Genomic DNA, 26,540 nt, shown 5'->3' with positions numbered 1-26,540 from the left:
AGTATGAGACTTAAGTGTTCTGTTTCTACATGGTAACATCCAATACCTTATGTTGACAATCTTTGTCACTCAACCTGATGTATCCATCGCTACTTATTCAAATCCTGTCTGTCCTTCAAGGTTCAAATCTAGGCTTCCCTCCCCAGTGTTTTCACATAATTCAGCCAGTGCACATCCATCTCAAGGTAACAGAATCAGGGATTCTCATAGTGCAAACTGCCCATGCGGCAACCCATGGTTATGAGCAGCCTACCCTTTGGCTCAGAAACTCCAGGATTTGATGTCATTCTTTTCCTCGTAGACGGTCAGGTTTGCATTTTGTTTGTTTGGGAGCTACCCACAGTCACTGTCCACAGACACTCATCCTCCCCTTCCATCCTGTTTCTCCCAGCTTCCTTCAGGACACAATTGATGTGGTCCTTCTCCAGGACTGCTTTCAGTTCAAGTCCTTTCAATACTGACATATTACCCTGTAAGGGCTTCAACACTCCTGGTTCCCTCGTTGTTGGGACACGTGGTCAGCCAGAAAGAGACCTGAGAGGTCTCTTTTTCTTTTATAACAGGGATGCCTGGATATGGCTATCTTTCCCAACATCTGTAATAAGTAGCTGCTCAACATTCTTTTTTACAACACCATCATATATATATATAGATTTCATTACTTTTCAGAGCATCCCAATTCTTCTTTTTCTGAATTAGTAAGAAACAGAGTGTTTCATATAACAGAGCATGCAGATGTGTGGCATCTTGAACACTGCTTCTCTGTTTCATGATTTTGGTCTTGCCTTTCTGCAAGTACCTCAATAGCAGGGGGCCAATAAATACACTCAGGAAATGCCTGCTAATTGTTGACTTGGGGTCAAGTCATTCTATTAAGATAAACCTTGTCAGGCAAATAAATTAAAAATACAATTTTGGCAACAAAAGCAAAGGCCTAGAAGAACAATGTCTTGAACTAATGCATAAAAAAGAAAGACAATGTAATTCAACAAACTGTAAAATTTAGTATTTTCATAATTTATATATATTAAGACTCTGCTGCCTAGAGCCTTAAGGTATGAAGCAAACCCACACATCACCAAATAAAATAATTACCATGCTTTATCTTTATCTACATCTTATTCCTTTAACATTAATTCATACACTAAAAGCTGAAGTATCAGGCTATAGCCATTATCAGACATTCAATGTGCCCATTGTCTTGAAGATAAACCAGCCTAGCACAAAACCTTCTCTATAGACAGTGATCAGTAAATATCTGTGGAATGAATGGATGGGGCAAATGGAAGCACAGTGTCACATGTTCAAACTAGTCCGTCTCACTAATGTATGTACTAACCAACATCTCGCTGTCTGACCAGTCAGAAGGAAACTTGTCAGCCTTGACCGTGTATTCAAGCTGAGCGACATCAAAGAGATTTGTTTCTGGTTTCTGGTTATTCAGGATTGGTTCCAAGTACTTCCAGAAGATTTCAAGTTCTTTTATGCCATTCTCTTTCTTCAGTTTTTCAGCTTCTATTTCTAATAAGAGCAACATGTTTATACTGCAAAGTGAGAGTGCTGAATTTCATCCCACTTACCATGCTTGTGGTGAGTCATATACATTTCCCAGTGTCTGTACAGTACCAGAAAATACAAATAAAGGTGATTTTGAGAAGTGTTTGGACCTGGACTATATAATTAAACATCAGAGGATTTTACTGCTGAAACTGTTATTAAATATGAGCTTTTCCAACCCCTTTATTTTACAGTTGAAGCCTAGAAAGATAATAATAAGGTCACACATTCGGGGAGCTAACTATGGCCAATATTTCCATCACTCCTATACTGTATCTGTAGAGGAGAAATGTTCCTGCCAAACCACTTTTCGACCATTTTAGCATTTGTTTGATGCATAACTGCAGTTGATCCAGTTCTCCTTCCTACGTGGCTAAAAACACACTGGATCCATGATTTCTGCTTCAGTTAACTTTAGGCCACATTGAAATAGCTACTAGCTTCTCTGGGCATTTGTACTCTGACTGTAAAATAATGACAGTTTTCCATAAAGTTACACTTGAAAATTTGTCTGACATGTTTTATTTTATTTCCATCTATAACTAAATAGGTCCCACTATTAAGATCTTATTATTCTAAAGTCTCTCTTTCTGTGATTTTATTTTTATATATTAAATATTTTTTAATAGAAAGACTACGGAACTTATAGGTTTCTCTGGTGGCTTAGATGGTAAAGAATCTACCTGTAATGCAGGAGACCTGGATTTGATCCCTGGGTAGGGAAGATTTCCTGAAGAAGGAAATGGCTACCCACTCCAGTATTCTTGTCTGGAGAATTCCATGGGCAGAGGAGTCAGCATTTTCTCACTGGCTTCAATAATAATTATTTAACGTTACAACTAGCCTTTGAGACAGGAGTAGTTGGATTTGAATTCTGACTTTTACTTAATAGCTGTCCCTAGACTGAAAGTCATTTCCTGTAAAATGGAAATAATAAAACATACTTCCGAGAGTTGTCATGGAAACTACATGAATCAACACACTTAAAGCCCTCAGCATTAAGTCAAGTTCCAAGGCCTATGCCCAATAAATGGTAGCTATTATTATCAGGGTTAGCTATTTCTAACCTGGAATGGCAAATTTTAAAATGTCGTGTTATAGAAATTGGGATGTGGCTGTGTAAGTTACAAAGTCCTGTGCAAAAAATATTACTAGTAAACAACAAAAAAGTGAAATAGCATATGGCAAAAAGAGCATGAACTTCCAGATCACAGAGGCTTATGCTGAATCCTAATTCTAGTACCCACACAGTAGAGTTTTGTTCCCTTCCCATAGAGGGAATCTGGTTCAATTCCCTTAGAGGAAGACCCTGAGGTTCAGAATAGCTGAACTGCAGGATAGGTAGGACTTCATCCTATAGCTTCCTGGTCCAATGCCCGGAATATAAGTGCCCCTTCTGATTTGTCACAATAAACCAGTAGCAAAGCCAAGTAAGAATCCAAAGTGATGACCACCCCCCAGGGCCATTTGGTGACTGTGGCTGCTGGCAGAAAAGATTCTCTACAACTGATCCATCCAGCGCATACTTTAGGTAAAAGTTATATATCAAAATTCCTGAGAAAGGAGTTGGATAACCAACTCTATGTTCTCTGTGGCTAAGCAGGGATAGAAACCCAGGGTATGATTTGAATTTGCAAAATTTACAACACCTGGCTAGTGCAAGCAGCATAAACAGCAAATCAGTCTCAAAAGGATTTAATAATATATGTATCGTAGGACTATGTTTTGGACAGAGAGTTGTATTTGTTCTTTAAGGACAGTGGGTAATATTCAAGGATTCGGTAAGTTGCTTAGCAGACTGCATACCTTCTGGCTGAAGAAAACTTTCCTGCTGTTGGCTAACTGCTGCCAGGTGTGTCTGCAGAGGTTCATAATTCTCTGAAGATATTTTAATCACGCTGCTTATGGGAATGCCAAGCTCCGTCATGATCGCTAATAGCTGAGGATTGTTGAAGCCCACGACTATAAAGTAATGCTGGGCACCGTCATCTGGCTCATCGTCTGTTCAAAAAATACCAAAGAGAAGAGCAGCCATCATTTTAAAAGAGAACAGGTTGCACGCAGCCAGTTCAATGGCTCTATACATTATGCATGCGTTTATCATCCCCAGGGCTTGCCAAGAGCTGTGGGGTTGGCTGAAATGCAGTCCTGTTGACTGGTTTTCATTATTGCCCTTCCAGTAAGAAGGCTGTGGCCATTTTACAAAATATTAAATCACTGTTGCAAATGAGACAAAGGCATAATAGAAAGACAAACATACAGAGGGCCTGTCGTCATGGAAAATGTGTTTGGATTTTCGTGGGAAAAAAAAAAAGTCTAGGTTGTAATTTTTCTTGGTTCTAATCTCTTGAGCAACATCTGGCTTTACTCCTGAATTATGAGTAGCTGAAGCTTCGTGATATTTTATAAGTAGAGGTGTTTACAGGAGAGGAAATATTGAATATGAACACACTCCCTACCAAAGCATTCTGTGTATTTATGTCGATAGGTGTGGATGCAGAGTATGTTATGTAGCAACAATATTATTTATTGCATTCAATTTTAAAATATATATTGTGCACATTCCTAAAATTTTTCTCCTTGATTTTATCCTGGCTACATTGTTCTATTAGTGTTAGAACACGAATTTATACTAGAATGTTAGATTCTGAGGGGTGAGAAAAAATTGTCATACTTTGATATCAATACTAGATGGTACATGAAAACATTACATTTCACAATGGTTCATTAAGATCAACTTAAAAATAGAGCAACAGATGCACAAACTTTCGATCTTCAAGTAGTGATTTTGCTTCAGTTACTAAAACAAATCAGTATTGATATTGCCCATGTTTAAAGCAGAGATTATGGGAGTCAAATTGGTAAAGAATGGGAAGACCTGCCATCTCATTTAAATACAATGTGCATAACAATAGTAGCTCCATTTAGATTCATGGGAAAGGAGCAATAACTCATAACTGTCTAAGTTGAATAGTTTTTATGTAGACAATCTAAATGACAGAAAATTCTTGTTGCTCTATATAGGACAAACAGATAGTCGGAGAAGTTGAGGTTAGGAAGCTACATGCTCTGCATGAATCACAAATTAACTGGTCTGATTTTATTGGTATTGTGTTTCATTTGTGACAATACTTTTGCTTTGCTTTACAAGTGTCTCTGACTTTCTCAAAATGTTTCCAAACAGACACTAAGCTGCTTGGTAGCACAACTGGCTTGTGACTTCATCTTTTATTTGCACTGTGAAAATATGCCTATAGCAAGACACATGCTAAAAAATATTGGCTGAAAACATAAATGAATTGCAAGTAGAAATATTTTTCTACCAAGGTGTCATGGGGAGCATGGGATTTATGGTTTTAAAAAAGGGGAAAGCCTGGGGAAGATTAAGCATAGTGCTTGGAATGATTTCTCAAGTTCATAGGTCATAGGGCAAGAAGCGAAAGCAGCATCTCACTGACCAATGTATTGTTTGATGTCATCCTCTTCCCCCCTCCTCACTAACTGGGTGGTCTTTTTCACGGCAGTGTTTGCCTCTGTCTGGTCCTTTCCCTTTCCTTTGGCAACCTTGGAAGATGGGGACTTCTCCTTGGGAGATTTTGCTTTCACTTTATCCTTTTCTATCTTAAATCTGTCTTCTATGACCTGGAAAGACAGAATACTTTTCATTAAACCATATAGTGAGCAGCCAATGGATTTTCTACTATCAGGTAAATTAATGTTTTATTTCATGCAATCACTCCTCTACTCATTTATTCATTCTTCAGGCCAGGAGAGTGGAGATTTCAGGTTGAGTCTAAGCTGTGAGAAAGTACATCAATTCACCAAGAAGGGTGGATGCTAAGAGACTGTCATCCACACATCCCTCTTGAAGGGAATTCATCTTAAAGGAGCCAAGCTTGACCTAACAACCAACCAACTGAGAAGGTTGGTGGTGGATCCTTAATACATTGTGATGGCAGGGACTTAGGTTTATCATGTTGTCTAAGCTGGCGGGGGGGTGGTCTCTATTTTTGTCTTACAGACATGTGGGGTTGCTAACAAAACAAAAATTTTAAATAAAAAGGGAAACAGAAAGAATGCTTTTTTCCCCCCCTAGAATCTCCATGATAGTTTTCCCAGGTTTAAGAAGTGTGTCAACCACTTTTAACTGTTAAAGGACTCTTTTGGGAACTGAGCACTAACAAACTATTTTTGGTATAGTGCCACTTAAAAAATGTGTAGATGGGATCAATGGTTGCTATCTGATATGTTCAAAGAGATCAACACAACCCTTTGGTTGGCAATGCTAATTCTTTATACATTGCTCTGGGGCATGCTGAGATTGTCACATACCAACTAAAGACCTATTTTTTTTTAAAACCATTTTTCTTTCCAAACAATTGCCAAAACCTCTGTACATTATTTCATAATGTAATTACAACTTTTTCATGTGTTATAAATACAAATAGACTGAGTTCACTGAAATGATGTGGTAGTATTGGATAATATAGAAGACCCAGAATATGTTTATGTTATTTACTTTCCCCATGTTCAACAAAATAGGACACAAATATAACTAAAACTACTGTAGCAACATTGCTCTGTGTTTTCCTGAGTTCTTAAAAGCAAATTTGAAGAACTCTGTTCTAAGACAGTAGAGATAAGGAAAAGAGAAGATATATTGCTTTGGGATCAAGCTAACAAATCTTGGCACAGGAGGGGAAAGGGGTGTTTGCCTCCTCCACATGGCTTCTGGATGTTGACGGTTCCAGAGAACCTGGTTTAGCTTTAGCACCCGGAGGACGTGACAGAGATGCCCATGGACTCTCCACACATGCTTAGCACCTGTGGTGCTCAGTTCAGTTCAGTTAAGTCACTCAGTCATGTCCAACTCTTTGCGACCCCATGGACTGCAGCATGCCAGGCCTCCCTGTCCATCACAAACTTCCTGAGTTTATTCAAACTCACGTCCATTGAGTCAGTGATGCCATCCAACTATCTCATCCTCTGTTGTCCCCTTCTCCTCCTCCATCTAATAATTCCCAGCATCAGGGTCCTTTCAGATGAGTCAATTGTTCGCATTAGGTGGCCAAAGTATGGGAGTTTCAGCTTCAGCATCAGCCCTTCCAATGAATATTCAGGACTGATTTCCTTTAGGATGGACTGGTTGAATCTCCTTGCAGTCCAAGGGACTCTCAAGAGTCTTCTCCAACACTACAGTTCAAAAGCATCAATTCTTCTGTGCTCAGCTTTCTTTATAGCCAACTCTCACATCCATACATGACCACAGGAAAAACCATAGCCTTGACTAGACAGACCTTTGTTGGCAAAGTAATGTCTTTGTTTTTTAATATGCTGTCTAGGTTGGTCATAACTTTCCTTCCAAAGAGCAAGCATCTTGTAATTTCATGGCTGCAGTCAACATCTGCAGTGATTTTGTAGCCTGAGAAAATAAAGTCTGACACTGTTTCCACTGTTTCCCCATCTATTTGCCATGAAGTGATGGGACCAGATGCCATGATTTTAGTTTTCTGAATGTTGAGCTTTAAGCCAACTTTTTCACTCTCTTCTTTCACTTTCATCAAGAGGCGCTTTAGTTCTTGTTCACTTTCTGCCATAAGTGTGGTGTCATCTGCATATCTGAGGTTATTGATATTTCTCCCGGCAATCTTGATTCCAGCTTGTGCTTCTGCCAGCCCAGCATTTCTCATGATGTACTCTGCATATAAGTTAAATAAGCAGGGTGACAATATACAGCCTGACGTACTCCTTTACCTATTTGGAACCAGCAGTGCTAGTGGTGGGAAACTCAACCTCCCCAACACCTGCTCCTCGGCACAGGGAAATCTCCACGGAGGCTGTAGATGTCACTAATAGCCTTGGGTAAGGCAGCAAGGAAAGCACAAGAGAAAGTACAGAGGTACGAAAAGCCTCTGCATTTCCCTCTGCACCAGATATAAGGTGTTCCATAAAATATGGCTGGGCTCTGTTCCCTTGAGTTTCCACTCTACTGGGGAAGAAAGAGGGAAAAAAGCACATGAACAGAGAGATGTTCATGCATTTTATGAAGAATAAAACCTGATGTAGTAATAGACACACAGTTCACCACTCTCTAGTAAGCTAGTGCTGGAAGGCCTTTGAGGAAATGGCATTTGAATGAGGACCTGAAGGATGAGGAGTCATCCCTGTGAGAAGTGGGGAAAAAGTGAATTGCGTATGCAAAGGCCCTGAGTCATAAGGACATGAATGTGCTCAAAGGCTTGAAAAGAAGTGAGCATAGCAGGAGGAGAGTGGGCAAGGGAGAGAGCAGCCAGAATAAGGAGAGGGAAGCAAGGCATAGGTCAGGTCATCCAGGGTTCTGGAGTAGGGGATTCACATATTTACATGTTATTAAAAATGCAATGGTAAAGACCATAATGGTTTTAAATGGAGGCTTACTGTGAAGTTGCCACATAGGAACACAGGAGACCAGTACGTAAATTCTAGAAATAGTCCAGATAATACTTAATGGTAATTCAGATTAAGGTGTTGGGAGAGTGGAGAAAAGAGGATGATTTAAGATCTGTTGTGAAAGTTGAAATTACAGGGTGAAAGATGCGAGACGAGGCGTGAAGGAGGAGGCAACAACAAAGATAACACCTTGGATTTAATTTGAGTAACAGGGTGGTTGATGGTGCCACTCACAGAGACAGAGGTGTCGGGATGGGAAATTGCTTTTAGCTAAGGTGGGTAGACTATTCAGAATGATCTTGTTAAATCTGAGATGCTCCTGAGATGACAAGGAAACAGTTGAATACAATTGTTCTCTTCCCAGAAGAAAAAAGATTTGACTAGAGTTACAAGTTTGGGTGTGAGTAACATAGAGATAGTAGTTAACGGCATGGGAAGAGATAAGACTCTTGGGGAAAGAGTTCTCAAGAAATATGAGAAGTGAAGCTGGGGTCATGCTGGCAATTCCAATACTTATCAGTTGGGTATAGGAGGAGATGTTGGCAAAAGATAGAAATGACTTAAAAAGTGGGAAAAAGTACAGAGTGTGCAGCTAGAGAACCAAGGAGCCGAAAGGTATGGGTGGTTATAGGTGACATCATGGGAGCAGCCTTGGTGGGGTGTGGAGGCAATGAATAGGGAGGCAGGAATACTAGGGTGACCACTTGTGTGGACCACTGTCTCAAGAACTTTCCTTGTGAGCACTCTTCACAATAGCCAAGGCATGGAAACCACTTAATGTCCATCAACAGATGAACGGATAAAGAAGATCTGACATATACATACATACACATGATGGAATACTACTCAGCCATATAAAAGAACAAAACTATGCCATTGTAGCAACATGGAAGTAGCTAGGGATTATCATACGAAGTGAAGAAAATCAAACAGACAAGCCAAATACTATATATTATTTATATGTGGAATCTAAAATATGACACAAACGAACCTATCTGTGAAACAGAAACAGACTCACAGACATAGAGGATTGACTTGTGGTCGCCAAGGGGGCGGGGACTGGAGTAGGGATTGAGTAGGAGGTTGGGCTTAGCAGATGTAAACTAGTATATATAGAATGCATAAATAGCAAGGTCCTACTGTATGGCATAGAGAACTATATTCAATATCCTATAATAAGTCATAATGGAAAAGAATATTTAAAAATGCATATATAATTTAAAAATGCATATAATTTGCAATATAGCAGATGTTAACACAGCATTGTAAATCAACTATACTCCAGTAAAAAAGTAAAGCATAAAACTAATATAAATGCATTTTTTTAAAAAAGAAAAATAAAAAGAGAAAACCCTTAAAAAAGAAGTTAGCTTGTGAAGGGAAACTGGAGTTCTGAGCTTGTTCAATGGATGAGTGGGCAGAAGGGGAGTATAATATAAAGCTATGTGTGTATATATTAATATGTATGTATGTAAAATCAGGAGATGTTGTGTAGGCAGGCTGATGGAATGCTCCAGCAGAGAGGGAGACGTTGAAGTCATCGGGGAGACTTCTTGAGGAAGCAAGATGGGGTAAGATCAAGAGAACGTGTCAATAACTGGACTTTGATAGGAAGAAAGGCAATTTCTTAGTTTAATGAAAGGAGCAAAGATGGGATGGGTAGCTGGGTGCGGGTGCAAGAAAGAGAGAGGTCTTGAGGTGTTGAGGGAATGTTTCAATGTTTTCAAGTGAAGGATGAGGCAAAGTTATCAACTCAGGATGGGCAGGTATGAGGTAGGAGGTTTCACTAGAGAAGATAATGTGAGTCATCTCAGAAAGTTGGGGAAGAAAGCTCACTCTCTGCCAGTGTGGAGAGTTTATTGGAAATTTTGAGACTGCTCATTTAAAATGAAACCAGAGCCCAGATCAGTGCCACTGAGTCCAATTAACTCAGAGGCGTTGGTAAAACTTGTGCGAGCTCTCCTAACCATGCCTCTGATCACGGTGAGTCCACTAGAGTGAAAAACTCCTGTGAAGCTCTGAGGTGGACAGCTAGCCTCATCATAGAAAAGTCCCAAGTTGGCCAACAAAATCTTCCAGAAACTTCTACAACCGTCATTTCAAATAAAATTGCAGGGTGATCTTCAGAAAAGAAGAAACTGTTTGGGGTTAAATTATTCTGAAGTTCACCTTCATTTCTTCATTCACCTTTATATATACATTAATATTCCATCATTCCAAAATCACTTTCTGAGTGTGGTGGTCATTTGTGTCTCAATAAGACCATTGTTGTTGTTTAGTCACTAAGTTGTGTCCAAATCTTCTGCAACAAAATGGACTGTAGCCTGGCATATTCTTCTGTCCATAGGATTTTCCAGGCAAGAATATGGAGTGTGTAGCCATTTCCTTTGGCAACCCACTCCAGTATTCTTGTCTGGAAAATCCCAGGGAGCCTAGTGGGCTGCCGTCTATGGGGTCGCACAGAGTCGGACATGACTGAAGCGACTTAGCAGCAGCAGCAGCAGCAGCAGCCATTTCCTTCTCCAAGGCATCTTCCCGACCCAGGGATTGAACCCAAGTCTCCTGCATTACAGTGGATTCTTTATCATCTGAGCCACCAGGGAGTGCATTCCCTTAGCAAGGCCAAACGTGATACACTGGAGACAAGCATCTTTTAAACTAATTTCCATTAACACTGAAATGACCAACACTGATCTCCCTCCTTTCACAAAAAAATTCTTCCTGATTTACTTAAGTAACATTTTTAAATTATAAAAATAATCATAAAAAATTGAGAATTTACCAAAAATGTCACAGTTCCACCACCCAGAGAAGATGGGTAAAGAAGCTATTAATGCCTTTTTTCAAATTATGTTTAGGTGTCATTTTAATGTAATCATTACTGTCACCTCTACACAAGCTCTGCATTTTCCATTTAACAATGATGTGCCTTTAATTGATAAAATATCAAACAGTATTGCTACGTAAAATATTTCTCATAGTAACCCTATACACGCTTTTCTGGTGTGCAGACACTAATTGTTAAAGAACAGAAGCAAGTGAAAACACCTTGGTCTTCCTGAGGCGTCAGAGGCAGGCAGAGAAGTCCTCAGTACATTTCTGAACGTGTTCTTTGCCCTACTCAGTCCCCACTGCTCCCCCCGGCTGACTCAGGCGGTGGTCTAATTGCTCCTCTCCCGTGTCCTGTCTGTGTCTCCCTCCCTCCACACCTGAGCTGAACCAAGGCAGTCCCCTTGGTCCCTTTTTCTGAACAATGATTGACCACTTGCCCCCTAGGAATCTACTTTGGTCAAAAAGTTCATGCTCTTCCACCAAGCCCTAATCACAGGAAAATCACCTCCTATCTATACCTTTCCTCTCCCTTTCTTCTCTTCACTCTGAACAAGCCCCTCCCTGCTATGGGTATATATCTTTGGATCTGAGGGCAGGAGTGGGGAGAAGTAAACCAGGTTTGCTGGGCCCCCTCCTAAATCATAAGCGAAAACTTGTTTGCACCAACCTCTTGGGGCTTTCTTGCTTCTGAGTAACATGACATGCCTGCTCCCCTTCTATGGTCATCTCCTTTCAAATTGAAACACTCAGAGGAAACCCTTGCCAATTTAAGACAAAAAACTTAGGAGGGGGTGTATTCAATGGCCCTCTTTCTACAGTGTGAGGGGAACACAGGCTCCCCTGCATATGAAGGGAGAATCGGGTTTGTTACACAGTACATTTTCTTTAAAATGCAGTGGTTCCAAAAGGCATCTGGATGCCTCCTATGGTGAGATCTTGGACAGGCACAGAGATCTCTTACCAGTTAAGCTACATAGCAGATGCAGGCTCTTTTCTTAGCAATAACCAAAAAAATGTATTTGGGTTTCACATACTCAGCTGAGTATTAAATGACACCCACCTAGAATCCTTAATCTTGTTATTCTCACTTTTTAAAGGTTAAAATACAAAATTCTCCCTCTTTGGAATTGGGCAGACTAGTTATTTGACACTTCAAAAGTATTTTAGACTATATTTTATTTCTAAATGATTTCTTAATACCAAAATTCAAATACTTTTATGGGTATTCATTCTGTTGGTTTTCACAATAGAAGGGAGGGAAATGGTAAAAGTCAGTGGGACTGATGGTAAATATCTATACTTCATCTTGTGTGTGCGTGCTACGTTGCTTTAGTTGTACCCGACTTCTTGCGACCCTATGGACTGTAGCGCGCCAGGCTCCTCTGTCCACGGGATTCTCCAGGGAAGAATACTGGAGTGAGCTGCCATGCCTTCCTCCAGCAGATCTTCCCGACCCAGGGATCAAACCCACGTCTCTTAGGTCTCCAGCATTGGCAGGCAGATTCTTTACCACCTAGTGTCACCTGGAAATACTTCATCTTATGCTTCTAGATAATAGTATAATTTGTGTTCAATGTATGTTCTATCGTAAGATTCTCAAAATGATATTATTAAGGATATAGATAAGAAAAGATGTCATAGAAGTTAACTAAGTCACTCCATTATCATGTGACTTCTGAGGAACAGGGTTTATCTTCAGAGTGCTACTCAATTCTCTTTCAAAACATCATTCTATGTATCTCATAAACAATCTATTGACAAGATGGACTGAAAGAAATGTATGGTGTCCCATAAGTTTGAAAAAACACATTAAACAATATTAAAGAGATTTGTTTTCATGAAACTCCTCCACCTTTAAAAAGCTAATACAAAGTTAATCTGAACAGGGCATTATTTATGGTTTCTTTTCATGGAGAACTGGGACTAAATGGTTCTAGAACCTACTAGACACAGGTTGTGGGAACCTTTGGTGGCTCAATTAATCCATATCTATAAACCTAGGCTGGGGCTGCCTTGACAGCTCAGATGGTAAAGAATCTGCCTGCAATGCAGGAGACCTGAGTTCGATCCCTGGGTTGAGAAGATCCCCTGGAGAAGCAAATGGCCACCAACTCCAGTATTATTGCCTAGGAAATCCCTTGGACAGAGGAGTCTGGCAGGCTATATTCACTGGGTCACAAAGAGTTAGACACAACTAAGCAACTAATACACATATGAACCTATACTAAGGAAAGTATCCAAAATATGAAGAATTTTACAAGATAAGATTGTTCATCATGACATTGTTTATTATGAAAGAATACAGAAATAATGGAGAAGATGAACAATAAAGGAATTTTAAGTATGGTAGTCAATAGAATGTCACCTAGCCAATAACAATGGTAGGTGTGGTTGCTGTGGTAACGAGAACAAATTATGGCATATTTTAATTGAAATAAAACTGGATTAAAAATCTTTTAAAATATTACAGCTGTGTAAAGAAACACATCCATAGAAAGAAACAAAGCAAATATACCAAAATGTTAACATTAGTTGTAATAGGGTTGTGGCGTTATGAACATTTTGTTATTTCTTTTCTATACTTTCTATTTCTTTGCCCTCCCTGCATGCCTGCCAAACAGAAAATATAATGCATGGGATTGAGTGCATGGGATGCTTTCCTAGAGAACTGCTGAGGTGTAGGAAAGGTAAGCCTACAAGTGTCCTGGGTTCACTTGACCAAATGGTACAATCTAGAGATTGCACAAAGTCCTGGGGTGCCATAGTGCCATCTTCAGGGTGCAATTCTTCACCCACAGAAGCAGGACATAGCCATGTCTGTGTGGTGGTGGTGGGCAGGTCTGATGTCTGTCTGATGTCTGTCTCCTGCAGGATCCTTTGAGATTCAGCCAACGTTATTCTACATCCAGAAGGGAAGAGAGTAGGGCTAAGGACGTTTGGAGGAATCCCAGTAAATCTAGTTCTAAGAGATTCCCCCAGAGACAAGCTCATTTCTGGGTGCGGTGGGTGGGTGGGTGGGTGGTGAGATTGGATAACAAGTCAGGATTCCCTTGGGAACTGGCGGTTTCTTTGAGTAGTTCCCCCACTTAACCTCAAAATGTTGCGCATGCATGCTAAGTTGCTTCAGTTGTGTCTGACTCTATGTGAGCCTATGGACCGTAGCTTGCCAGGCTACTCTGTCCATGGGATTCTCCAGGCAAGAATACTGGAGTGGGTTGTTGTGCCAGGGGATCTTCCTGACCCAGAGATGGAATCTGTGTCTCTTATGTCTTCTGCATTGGCAGGTGGGATTTTTTACCACTTGTATGCAGTGTAATTAGCAAGTTGGTAGATCCCACTGAGTAGTCATTCGTTCCTATAATGAGGCATTTCTGGGAAGTTCTCTACTGATTGCCAGCCAGAAGTTCTGTTTTGCATAATTATTGAGACACAGAAGGGGTTTGTACAGTGGTTAAGAACATGATCTTAGAGTCTGACAGTTCTGGATTTAAATCCCAGCTCCATCTCCATTCAGCCACTGGAAATTTACTTAACTTTTCACACCCTCAGTCTTGCCATCTGCAAATTGAGAATAATACTCTGTACCTCATAGAGTCATTTAAAGGATTAAATGATGTAATGAATGTAAACAGCTTAAGTATAGTGCCAAGCAGACAATAATAGTAGCTAATTACTATTATTAGCTCCTGTAACAGTAGCTATTTATATTTCAAAATACTATTCTATTTTAAATATGTATATTTCTTTACATTTTTCCCAAAGTCTGTAGGTTTCATTAATTAATAGCATCCCAATTAGGAAAGCGCTGCTCTAGTTTACAGATAAACCACCAAGGAATCATACATGATTTACCCTGAATCACTGGATTTTGTAGCTCTTCAGATCCAACAGTTCTGTTGGTAGTATCCTCATTTCGATTATCCAGCCTCAAAGAATTCCACGCAGTTAGTGAGGCAAGTTATTCCTTTCCGGAAACCACACGGGTCCCTCTAAACGGAGTTTCTGCTCTTCCTCTGTTTGATTTCTTAAAATAGTTTCTGAAGATTTTAACCACAACTGAATCAAAACTAACCAGCCTGTAATTTCCTGGTATGTCCCTATGGCCTTTCTTTTAAAACAAAACACACATACAAAATGGCATTACATTGGCTGGTTTCCAGTGTTTCGGGGTTTTAACTGGAGTAAGCTGGAAAACGTCAATGAAAGTTATCCTAATTTCTCTTTGTCAGTCCTTTGGAGCAGGTTCTGAGCTGTTTGGGCTTCATCATGATATCTTATCAAATTTAGGTGCTTTTAATTTTGAATTGTTTTCAGAAAAGTTTACCAATATCAGCTGTCCATATTCTTTACCGCATGTCTTCCTTCTTTTCAGTTCTAGGGCATCAAAAAATAAGGCAACTTATACTAAGTAGATAAGTCACAAAGAGAAAGAACTGCTCTGCTTTTATATAAAAGATATGCCAAAAAATAGCTAAGAAAATGTGGACTGGTTATTTGAATTCACAACTTAAAAGCACAGTTAGAATATATTTGGATCTTTCCCCAAAACCTATCCAAAGGTTCTGAACTCAGCTCAGATGTGCAGGCTCCATTTAATTTGGCTGATTATTTAAATTAGTTACTTTTTTTGTTTGTTTTATAGCCATTTAAGTTTTTTCCATGATTAAATGTTTTCTTTTAGCTGAATTCTCAATATATTTAAAATATTTTGATTCACAATGAAGTGTTTTGGTTTTTAAACTGTTTATAATTAATACATAACCTAAAAGTTGTAATTAAAAAGAAGTGAAAATGTGAATAATATTGTAATATTCAGATAATGACTAAATTAAAACATGGTTCAGAATAGAAACCAATTATTTTAAAATTATAATGAACCTTATGAAAATATATGTCCCAGTAGATTATTTCTCTAAATGCTTGTTTCCACAAATGTTTGTTAAATTAACAATTAACAACAAATTGATAATGATATGACTAAAAATGCACAATAAATGTTCAGATAATGATGTGTGCAAGGAAAATTCATTTTCAAACAAAACATTAACAGCAAAAGAGACACAGATGTATAGAACAGACTTTTGGACTGTGAGGGAGAGGGAGAGGGTGGGATGATTTGGGAAAATGGCATTTAAACATGTATACTATCATGTAAGAAACGAAGCGCCAGTCTATATTTGATACAGGATACAGGATGCTTGGGGCTGGTGCACGGGGATGATCCAGAGAGATGATATGGGGTGGGAGGTGGGAGGAGGATTCAGGATTGGGAGCTCATATACACCCGTGACGGATTCATGTCAATGTGTGGCAAAACCAATACAGCATTGTAAAGTAAAATAGAGTAAAAATTAAAAAAAAATTCTCCTATTCAGATTTTAAGATAAAATAAAATTTAATTTGGGATTAATTATATGAAAGAATCATATTCAGAAGTTCTGAAATGTTAAAATATATTTCTAGAAATAAAGTATATTTTCTTCATGATATGTATGTTTGGAAATAACCAACAAGATGTTTCCAAACAGATAAAAGTTTCAAAATATATTCAGTTTACTACAATTAGAGGCAGGAATTTGTCTCCTAGAGATTCACATGCTAAAGGGTTCTAAACTGTTATTCTAAGAAATATCTTCCTTGTATTATTTTTATAATATTAATTATCCAGCATACTTTCTTCATAGACAAAGAAAATACAATGTTAAGCATAGTCTAAAGTATTATAAATGATTAAAATTAGTGGAATCTAAAATAATGGTATTTTTACTGTATCTGGCTATTGGAACTACGTTATTAAGCATAGATGGTTAAAACAGAATCAAATATGTAATGTACATTACATTTTCTTCCATTGGAGAAAAAGGACAGGGACCTAATTATATTACTTTTTTTTGTCCACATAGTCTCCCTAGTATTTTCTATAACTACTGCTATGAATAACTGTCAAGCATTCCTTTTAGAAAATGCAATTCCAAAGATTCAACAAAGAAGACACAGAACACTCTGGGTTGTACAAGTGTAAACATATAACTAGAGTTTGAGAGAAAGCAACTATACATGTTTCATGTTGATGTGAAAAAGCTAAAGAGAGAGTCACTCCTTGCAGGAATCTCAGAATCTCACCAGGGGTTCAGAAAGAAGAAATTGGATAAAGTCCTCTTTTCCTTTTTTCATTTTCTAATCCACAACGTAGTGTCAGTTTTCATGCTTTATACTTATTTTGCTTTCTGCTCAATTCCCTGGCTGACAAGCATTAACCTCAATTGTTGTAAGTGACCTGCTGGGCAGTGTCGTTGAAATGAACATAGACTATATCACCCCTCCAATAACTCCCTTAGTCTTGCCTTCACTGAGATAACTTTTCTGGAGAGTACTCCCTTCCTTTCAGTTTTCATCCATTTATTTAGCATTGACTTGTGCGTTTTCAACTCAGAGATTTGGGGTTGATGTTTTGGGAATCCAATTAATGAAGATACCGACTAGATTACATAATTGTTGTCTCTTAATTGCTCAAAGAGTTCTCTTATGCATCTATTACTTTTTTATTTTTATAAATCTAAAATTCCTTAAGACTCTTAAATTTTCAACAAAAAGATTATTTCTGTATCTGAAGAATTTCACAACTGCATTATTACTTCGTTCACATTTCAAAGAAATAACAGTGCAGAAATAATTTTATACTGTTAGCCTTAAAAACTTCTTCGGCTTCCAGGCTATCCCATTTATTGTTACTTAAAATTTGTTAACTGAAATATAAAACCTACTCCTATCACAACTACTGACTTAAAACAGGTAATAAACAAGTAAATCGACACTCAGTAAGTAACTTACATTTGTAGGTGCTGTGGGAAAGCACAAAGCTAACAGAAGGTGTAAGAATTTTCGGAGGACTCAGAGTCTACTTTTTATAATTCAGATTCCCATGTGACACTGGAATTTTAAAAAGGCAAGAAAAGCTGTTTCTATAATAGTTTCAAATTTTCCAATTTTTATTCTGCCAAGTCTTAACATCCCTGAGTTCCCTGAGTATTGCGTAAGGTAAAAATCTCCTGTACCCGATAGAAAGAGCTTCATATAGATGGAAAACTGTACCATCAACTGTGTCCATATATGTAGAATTTTCCTGGGAACAATATATATCACCCTAGTAGGCTAAATAGGCAATCTCTTTGAAAAGCATAAAGCCCTTTATTACAAATAGAAGGTGGCATTGTTATTTTTTTCCTTTGATTATCCTGTCAAGAGTTTAGTGCAAATAGGAAAGCCAAATTTGGGTGGTGGTGGGGGGCGGGGGGGTGGTCTTACAAAGAGGAAGTAGGTATTATTGGAATGTGTTCACTTTTCTCTTTTTTACTTCCATGACTTCGTTTTGCCTCTCCCATTTAGAGGCACAAAGAAACAATTTACTTATAAATGCATTTCATACAAACAAATGCACACATACTTATTACACATGTGCAAACAGAAGCATTTGACTTTCCAAAAATATTTCAGCATAATTTGGAAAATAGGAAAAACATTTCTCATTTTGACAAAGGTTAAATAGCAAATGGGTTTGCAACTGGCATCACTTTGCCAAAAGGACTTAAAAAAATTTTTTTTCAGATGAAAAATACAAATCTTTGGAAAACACATAGATTGACTTCATACGCAAATGAAAAATCTATATGTGAAGAAATAATCAGGTACATAATATGGGAGTAGAAGTGATGGATTGCTGCTGAAATATTTAGATTAGGAAGGTACAGATGTAGCCTATTATTTTAATAAGTACTCTACTGAATATCACGTAAAATATTTAAAATAGTTAGACCCTGACTTTGCGGGGTTTTCTCACCTTTTTATATTCTCCTGACTCCGTGTCTCTCTTCTGGTTCCCTAATTTGTCCCTAGCACATAAACAGACTACCATAAAAATGACCTCAGCCACATGCCCTGGAATATTGTCGTGTTTCAGGGGAACTTACTTTTAATGGGTTTGTCTTTGAGAAAATGTAATTCCTCCACCAGCTCTTTGGATAGACTTTTCCCCTGAAAAGTTGAGGTGACAGTTAAATGTGCTAGGTAACACTTCGTGGCAGGCTTACGGAGAGAGGAAGTGCCCCAGAGAACCTGGCTGTGGCTCAATCACTCTTGCTGTGTTTAGAAAACCCACCATTGCCCGCCCAGTACCTTCTTCTCGCTTTCCCGTCGCTGTTGGTCTTTCAACTTAATCTGAAGAAGCTGAAATTTCAAGAGTTTCCCTATCAGTGGTAAGGTTAATTTCTCTCCGCTGTCCATAATTGCTTTTGCTGCCGTTAACACCTATGAAGAAACACAATTATTAGGAAAGTGGCATTTTATAACCTTTGGCATGTCTGTCAGTGATGAAAAGACAAAATGGTATTCTGAGTTTTGTAATATTTGTCTTACTGCAAAGGTGCCTCAATGCTGGCCAAAAAAATTAGGGGAAAATGCCCCAATGCCATAAAGAGAGGCATTTACCCTCTACTCTAAATATACTGGGTTGTCTGAAAATGAACTTTTTCCAATCAGGGCTTCCCATAATGACGCTAGACTCAGACTCCCAAAGAGGGGTGGAGGAAAGGCAGGCAGGGCTCGGTGTCAGGATGACCAACGGGTCAGTTTCATGCTACAGAAAGTCTATTGTGTGGCACAGCCAATAGCCCAAACTGTCAAACCTTGACTTATTAGGATGCTATAAATTAAGTAGGGTTTTATAATAATGGAAATGGCTATGTTAGCAGTCTTTTATTTCTTGGTGACCAAAGTCAAATGAAAGATAAAAGCTGTTTGACACAGAGGCGCCATGTGAATGTTGCTCCCCTACCCCCGCTCCCTTGCAATTTAATGTTGATCCTGTTGGTATGCAGCCTAATTGGGGTGAAATAAGGTTATTGAGTTTTCTTTGGGTGACGACAGCCACTAGGAACATACAGCTGTATTGTCCAGATGTGTGGCACTGACAGCCTGTTTTATAACTATGCTTTTTACAGCTTGTTTCCCCTAAATTTCACACAACTCTAACATCTGGGCCCTTTTCCTTGGAGCCCTATAACCACTTTATTTACTGCAAAAAAAATAAAATCATGTAAAATATACCATAAAAAGTTGTTACGTGTCTCTCTTTCTTCATGTTGTCTCCCTAATAAAGTTCACCGCGGCCGGAAGCACTGTCACAAACGTAATCTAGTCAAAGTGTTTCTCGACTTTTGTTTTTAAGCAAGCATCAGATTTATTTATAACCTTGGGATGAATTAGGTGTTACTAAAATGTTCTGACATGTTGCTTTTCTCCCCCTCTTGGAGCAATTACTCCTCAGGGCGCATATGGTGTCAATTTCAGAGCCTCCCGTCTCAGACAATGATGGCGCACACTGCATCTCATCAGGCTGCGTCTTGTCTGAGGTTCAAACCAGTCCTTGGTCAGGGCTTTCCTGACCGATCCGGTTCCTTAGGACTTTTCACTTTGCCAAGGGAAATAGCTGAAAGGAAGGGAGATGGCTATTTTGCTTCTAACTGCAGATGGCCCTGTGGATTATCATAAGCCAAAATGTAACTGGACCGCCTGGAGACCACATCGGGGTTTCCTGCCTTGCATCGCAAGAGGGGAAAGCCAGGGTGAGGACTCCTTTAAAGCTGCTGTTTCCAAAAACCAACGGAACAGACCAAATGTCAGAAAGCTTTGCGTGTGTCTAAGCAAACACCCTCCGTGAAACAGAGCTCTTTGCTTTTTATGGCAGTTCTGCTCCTGCTAACACGATTTAGGGAAAGGGACATGATGGTTGTGAATTCTGGGAGCTGGAAAACATAAGGGTACACCTGCAGAACCTCACCATTTAATGATGACCAGGCTCGAGAAAGAAGGGAATCCTGAGGGGTTGGACAGTTAGTTACACATAAAATGAAAGCAGTCTGATTGGTTCCAGTCTCAAGGGTAGGCGTATCTGGTTTGAAATGGTATGTTTCAATACCAGCTAAACAGTGTGCCGACAATCAGGCTTCTTTGTGACATCTGGTTCAAAATATACAACTCTGAGTTTGTAAGGCTCAGAGCAGTCTAGCATGGGGTGTTTCCCTGTGATACAAATATAATGACAGCGTTGAAGGGAAGTCAACACTGGCCTGGGTCTCTTTTCCTGATGATCTGTGAAAACAGGATATTTACCTACGTCTGGGGTGGTGTGGGTGAAGCCTGCCTGGCGTCACGGTGATGGATGGGATGTCTCTGGAATTGCTTTTTATCCCCATGTCCCTATGAATGTTACCTCACGGTGTTAAAATGTACTCAAACCACAACAAAACTTCCCAAGAGAAAGGTATTTTTCAGGCCATAAATGTTATTTCTGATTCATCAAAAAACTGTCTGTAGAGAGCTGGATTTAAAACAAAAAGCTGGCAAAGCCTCAAAATAAGAATGATATCCTCCTGTGAAATGGGGAGATGAGGAGCTGCAGGGCACCCGGGTTCTCACAGACACAGAGCCCATAAGAGCAGTGGCAGGGCGAGTCCCAAGGAGGCGTTCTACTCCCTGAATAGGCCCAGTCGGAGGCAGACTCAATGCTGAGGCCCACACTCCTGGAGAAGCACGTGGCCTCATGAGCCACCAGCAAGCTTGTCCTTTCTGGAAGAGATGTGACTCCCACACATGCCACTGTCTTTCTGTGCTTCCCCCAAAGGGAATGATCATGTGACTCCTGAGGGGTAATTAAAGTAACTGAAAGTCTCTTCTGAAAAAATTCTTAGACTGAAAATGTTTATGGTATGTGGGTCATTCCTGGGAGAGGTAGAAACAGAAAATTATTTATAAATGAATTTCTACTGAAACGTCATTCTTCTCACACCCCACAGTTCACACTTCCACCCATCAGGAATTGGATCTCAGATGAAAAACAAATCCTTAGAAATCTTTGTCTGAAGGGTAAGTCTTTGAAGGAAGAAAAAAATATGTTCAGAAGATGTTGATTTTAAAAGGTGGTGCAGTTTCTCGAGTGACATTTGAGAAAAGCTTCCCTTTCTTGCCTCACTTGTAGTAACTGAAGTAGTAATCAAAATGTCAACCTTTCAGAATTTTAAGCATTTCTTGTCTAGTATCTGGGCTTCCCTGGTAGCTCAGATGGTGAAGAATCTGCCTGCAATGCAGGAGACCTCAGTTCAACCCCTGGGTTGGGAACATTCCCTGGAGAACAGAATGGCAATCCACTCTAGCATTCTTGCCTGAAGAATTCTGTGGACAGACCACAGGGTAGCAAAGAGTCAGACAAAACTGAGGGACTAACACTTGTCCAGTATCTAATCAATGCGTGTGTGTGTGTGTGTCTGTATGTGTATCTGTGTGTGTGTATTTCTGTACGTCTGTGTGTGTGTGTGTGTGTGTTGGGGAGGTAAGATGGCAAGGGCTGTAGGTCTTGGGAGGATGAGGGATATAAGAGAAAAATGGCACAGTGGGCTGATCAGAGCTGTGGTGTAATTAGACAAAATCCCGTTTCCAGAACTAGGCAGAAAAAGTCCTAAATGGGTTAAAACCTGGGTACTCATCAAGTCAAAATACCAAACAAATGATCCTGACATGAGTCAGAAACTTTAAAAAATGAGTCTTACGGGCAAGTGAGACTTGTTAAATAGAGAAAAACTGTTGCCATACAAGGCCAGTGTGTGTCTCCTAGACCTACTCAGGCCAGGCCACAGGGCCTGCCAGGGCTGTGGGGGATGTCCAGGTCAAGGTACCCGAGGTGCTCAGTTCTGGAAAAGTCTAGTGGAGGAAATTTAGCTTCAAAGAGTGCAGCTGAGGCAGGAAGACACATCTGTGTTTTACTGTGTGAAGGTCTGATTTTGAGGGTGGATGCCCTTTGTCTTCTAGGAAGTTTGTGATTCTCAGCACACTAAGAAATAAAAGCATTTCACTCCGTATCACTGGCCTGCCTCAAAGATTTATGTCATATTTACTAATGATCTGATTCAACAAAAACACACCAAATGAACCAAATTCTTCGCTTGCCTGGGGATCAGGCCCACCCACAGCCACCAGTGTCCTCCCCCCTGCTCTTCATCCTGCTCTGAGGGTCCTCCCCACATCAGTAGTAAGCACGGCATCAGTCTGGACAATACTTAGAACTGCTCCAAAGGTTCCCAGGGGAACCAAATGTATGCATGTGTGCAAATGTAAGTATACATACATATATATATATATATATATATATATGTGTGTGTGTGTGTGTGTGTGTGTGTGTATAGATGATAGATAGATAGGACTTCTACGGAGTCTGTAGATCTGCTGCCTGGCTTCCCTGGGGTGCTTATGGAACAGCTTGCATTGTTGCTTAACTTGCTGCATGTTCAATCCAGTTGAGTTCTAAGGAAGAGTAAGACTTTGGATTTGCATTTCTGTCTGAAGCAAGCCACGGGAAGGAGGTGGTGGGGAAGAGGGAAAGGTGTTTATGTTGGCAGAGAAGGGAGGGGTGATGAGAGAGGCATAATGTGAGGGAAGACTTTCCCTGCAAGAGTTCCAAATAATCACCCTTTCTCCTAAAAATCTCTTGGTTTCAGGGTCTTCTGTGAGTGTCCATGGTATTTGTTAGAGTAGCTGTAAAAATGCATAAGACATGATTTCACATTTAACCCATTATTCCTGCATCAGTGACTTAGGGTTGGTTTGGAGATGTAAAGACCTCAGCAAATAGGAACAGAATCCATAAACCTGACTCAGTCCAGACTAGCCCAGGGCTGAGCAAATAAGTCTTTAACTTGCTAATTTTATTTGTTCATTTGTTTTTCATTCATTCATTCATTTGGTATCACATTCTCTTGTTTCTCTCATTTCTTTAATACATGACTAAGTATAATACTTGCTTATCATGGTATGAACTCCAAACAGTACCAGAAGGACATACAGTGGGCAAAGAATGCTTCCCCAATCTCCTCCATTCCATTGACCAATTCTTGTCTTAAAATAATTTCCTATGCAAATATAGACATATATCTTTTTATATTTTAATACAAATAGTATCATACTTTAATATTGTCAGGTGGTTTGTGTTTTCACATCCACAGGAAGCCAGGACAGCTTTCTAAGCTGACATATATTGTTTGCATATGCATTTTTAAATTATTGGCATAAACCTCTATTGTATGGGTGTTTGGTCATTTACTTAACCAGTTCCCAACTGATGGACATTTCGGTAATTTCAGGTTTTTTTTTTTTTTCTGTTAAGCTCATGTATATTTTAAATATTTATTGATACTTCCAAATTGACATCTGAAAGGTTAGCAGCATTCTTGTTTCCACCACTGTATGAAAGGATCTGCTCCCACACGGGCCCTGTTAACTGGATATTGTCCAACTTTTGTCGGTATTCATGCTGACAGGTCTGCGATTGTGGAAATGTTCTTTATCCGTACTGTAGGACAGGGGAGCCACCAGCCACTGACTGTTATTGAGTGCTTGAATATTGCTAGTGTGACCGAGGAACTGAATTTTTAATACTTAAATTAGTTTTAATATTTAAAACTAAATGTAAATAATACTTAAATTAGTTTTAATATTTAAAACTAAAATGTAAATAGCCACGTGTAACTCGGGGCTTCTGTTTTGGTCAGGACATGTCTGTGCTGCAATAAAAAGTGGAAAAATTACTATTTCATTTAAAATTATGATTATTTAAGACAACAAGGACTTATTGTATAAGCACAGGGAAATAAATTTAACATCTTATTATGACTTATACTAGAAAATAATTTATATATATATATATAACTGAATCACTTTGCTGTATACCTGAAACTAATACAATATTATAAATCAACTATACTTCAATAAATAAAGTAACATTTGTTTAATCATCCCACCACTTGTCCCTTTGATTTTACCCTTAAAACTGAAAGAAAAGATATTCTTATGGCACCATCCTTGGCAAAGTTGATTAATGTAGGAATACTCATATGCATTATTAAATATAATGGTAGACTAAGATATTACCCAGTGAAAGGTAATGGAAATTTATGACTTCCAAGCTAAGATATTTTTTTCTGCTCATTTAAGAAATACGCCCTTGAACAGGTGAGGATAAACGGGACTTGCCTGAAGCATAATTTAGAAAGATACAGAGTGCCTTTTTGCTGTCTAAATCACTCCTGCCACTGAAACAGAAAAAGATTTAACTTAGTAACTCACTCTGAATGAATTTTACTATACCAGTGAGTAAGCTGTATTATAAGGTTTTATCCTTTAGTTATAGAATGAAAGGGACTAGCAACTGATGATGTACTTTCAAGCAATAAGAAACAGGTGTGACAACTGAGAATTTAGGGTGGGAGGTGACTACTGTCTTTCACCCAAAAGCCTGCAATGCCTGAGGCTGACTCTGAAGATGAATACAGTTTCGCTTTTGTGGCCCCGGAAGAGTGCAGTGTGACAGCGGCCTTCCAGCCATGACTATCTTCCCCTGCACCCACCCTCAAGTTTCACTGCCTGGAGTTCCTACACTCCACGACTAGGTCTGCAGGGGAAGAACTGTGCAGGGAAAATGGAAATAACCTTGGGAGCAGGGTCAGAGGAGGAGCATCTGAGAGGATGAGGGGTGGGTGGGACAGAAAACCAGCAAGACAGCAGCTCTGTGCTGTGGGGAGGAATACAGGCAAGGAGACTGCTCTGGGAAGTAAGACCTGGGACTTGTCTGTGTATGATTGTGTCTGAGTGTGTGTGCACCTGTGGTGTGTGTATGCATGTATCTGTGCCTGAATGTATCCGTGTGCATGTGTATATGCATGTCTGCACAAGTATGTGTGTTTATGTGTTCAGCTGCCTTTGGGGATGGTAAAGACCATTAAAAGATAGTTTATAAAAACACTGGCAAAACTGAGACAGCAGATACGAAGAACTGGTAACAAGAGAAAACTAACGTCTTTAATTGGCACCTTGAAAGTAATACTGTTGATTAGTTACCATTTCTAGCTAATTATCCTGCAGAACACAAGTTCTTATGTTTATCAATAACACACACCAGAATATATATCTATATTTTCATCAAAGTAAACTGTAACTTTATGTGCCATCTGCAAAGTTTGCTGCTTGTGTATTCTGCTTTTGTCTTATATTTGCTATGCGTGCACGTGTTCATTCAGCCAGTTGTGTCTGTCTCTTTGAGACCCCATGGACTGTAGCCCACCAGGCGCCTCCATCCATGGGATTTCCCAAGCAAGAATACTGGAGTGGGTTGCCATTTCCTCCTCCAGGGGATCTTCCCAACCCAGGGATCAAACCCATGTCTCCTGTGTCTCCTGCATTGGCAGGTGGATACTTTACCACTGAGCCTCCTGGGAAGCCCTGTATATGCTATATATACTTATAAAATGACAGAGTCAGAGGACGTACTGCCCCAGTGTAAGTGTGTATATGTGTGTGTGTGTGTGTGTGTGTGTGTGTGTGTGCGTTTTCACAAAATTTTCAATGTTTAGAGTGAAAGGTGGGTGAAAGGTGAGTGAAAGGTGCTTTAGGTGGGACTGATTCTAAATATTTGATGAAAAGGATGGATGAGCAGGTGAATTCAAATAACTGAAAAGAGCCACTTTATATAGAGATTCCCTCATAGGAAAAGATTCCTGTTGGGAATTTAAGTCCTTGGGTTCAATGGATGATGAACCAGCTGCTGAAGCCCGACACATGGGCAGCATAGTACAGACGCACAGGCTGCGTTTGTATTCCAGTCTTCTCAAATAATGCCACTG

General features: G+C 39.5%; 1 protein-coding gene across 1 annotated transcript in view; it reads right to left on the bottom strand.

Annotated features, from left to right (window-relative positions):
* SPAG17 (sperm associated antigen 17) overlaps positions 1-26,540 on the bottom strand; it is a 250,892-nt gene that overhangs the window by 166,824 nt on the left and 57,528 nt on the right. Inside the window, exons 4-7 of the mRNA XM_068966033.1 lie at positions 18,991-19,122; positions 5,016-5,199; positions 3,364-3,558; positions 1,340-1,521 (exon numbers count right to left, since the gene is read on the bottom strand). Of these exons, the coding sequence (XP_068822134.1) occupies positions 1,340-1,521; positions 3,364-3,558; positions 5,016-5,199; positions 18,991-19,122 (693 nt within the window). The remainder of the gene's footprint in view (positions 1-1,339; positions 1,522-3,363; positions 3,559-5,015; positions 5,200-18,990; positions 19,123-26,540) is intronic.

Source organism: Capricornis sumatraensis, chromosome 2, assembly GCF_032405125.1.
Source record: "Capricornis sumatraensis isolate serow.1 chromosome 2, serow.2, whole genome shotgun sequence".
Taxonomy (NCBI): domain Eukaryota; kingdom Metazoa; phylum Chordata; class Mammalia; order Artiodactyla; family Bovidae; genus Capricornis; species Capricornis sumatraensis.
The sequence above is the reverse complement of the archived record's forward strand: the minus strand, read 5'-3'. Positions and strand labels throughout refer to the sequence as shown.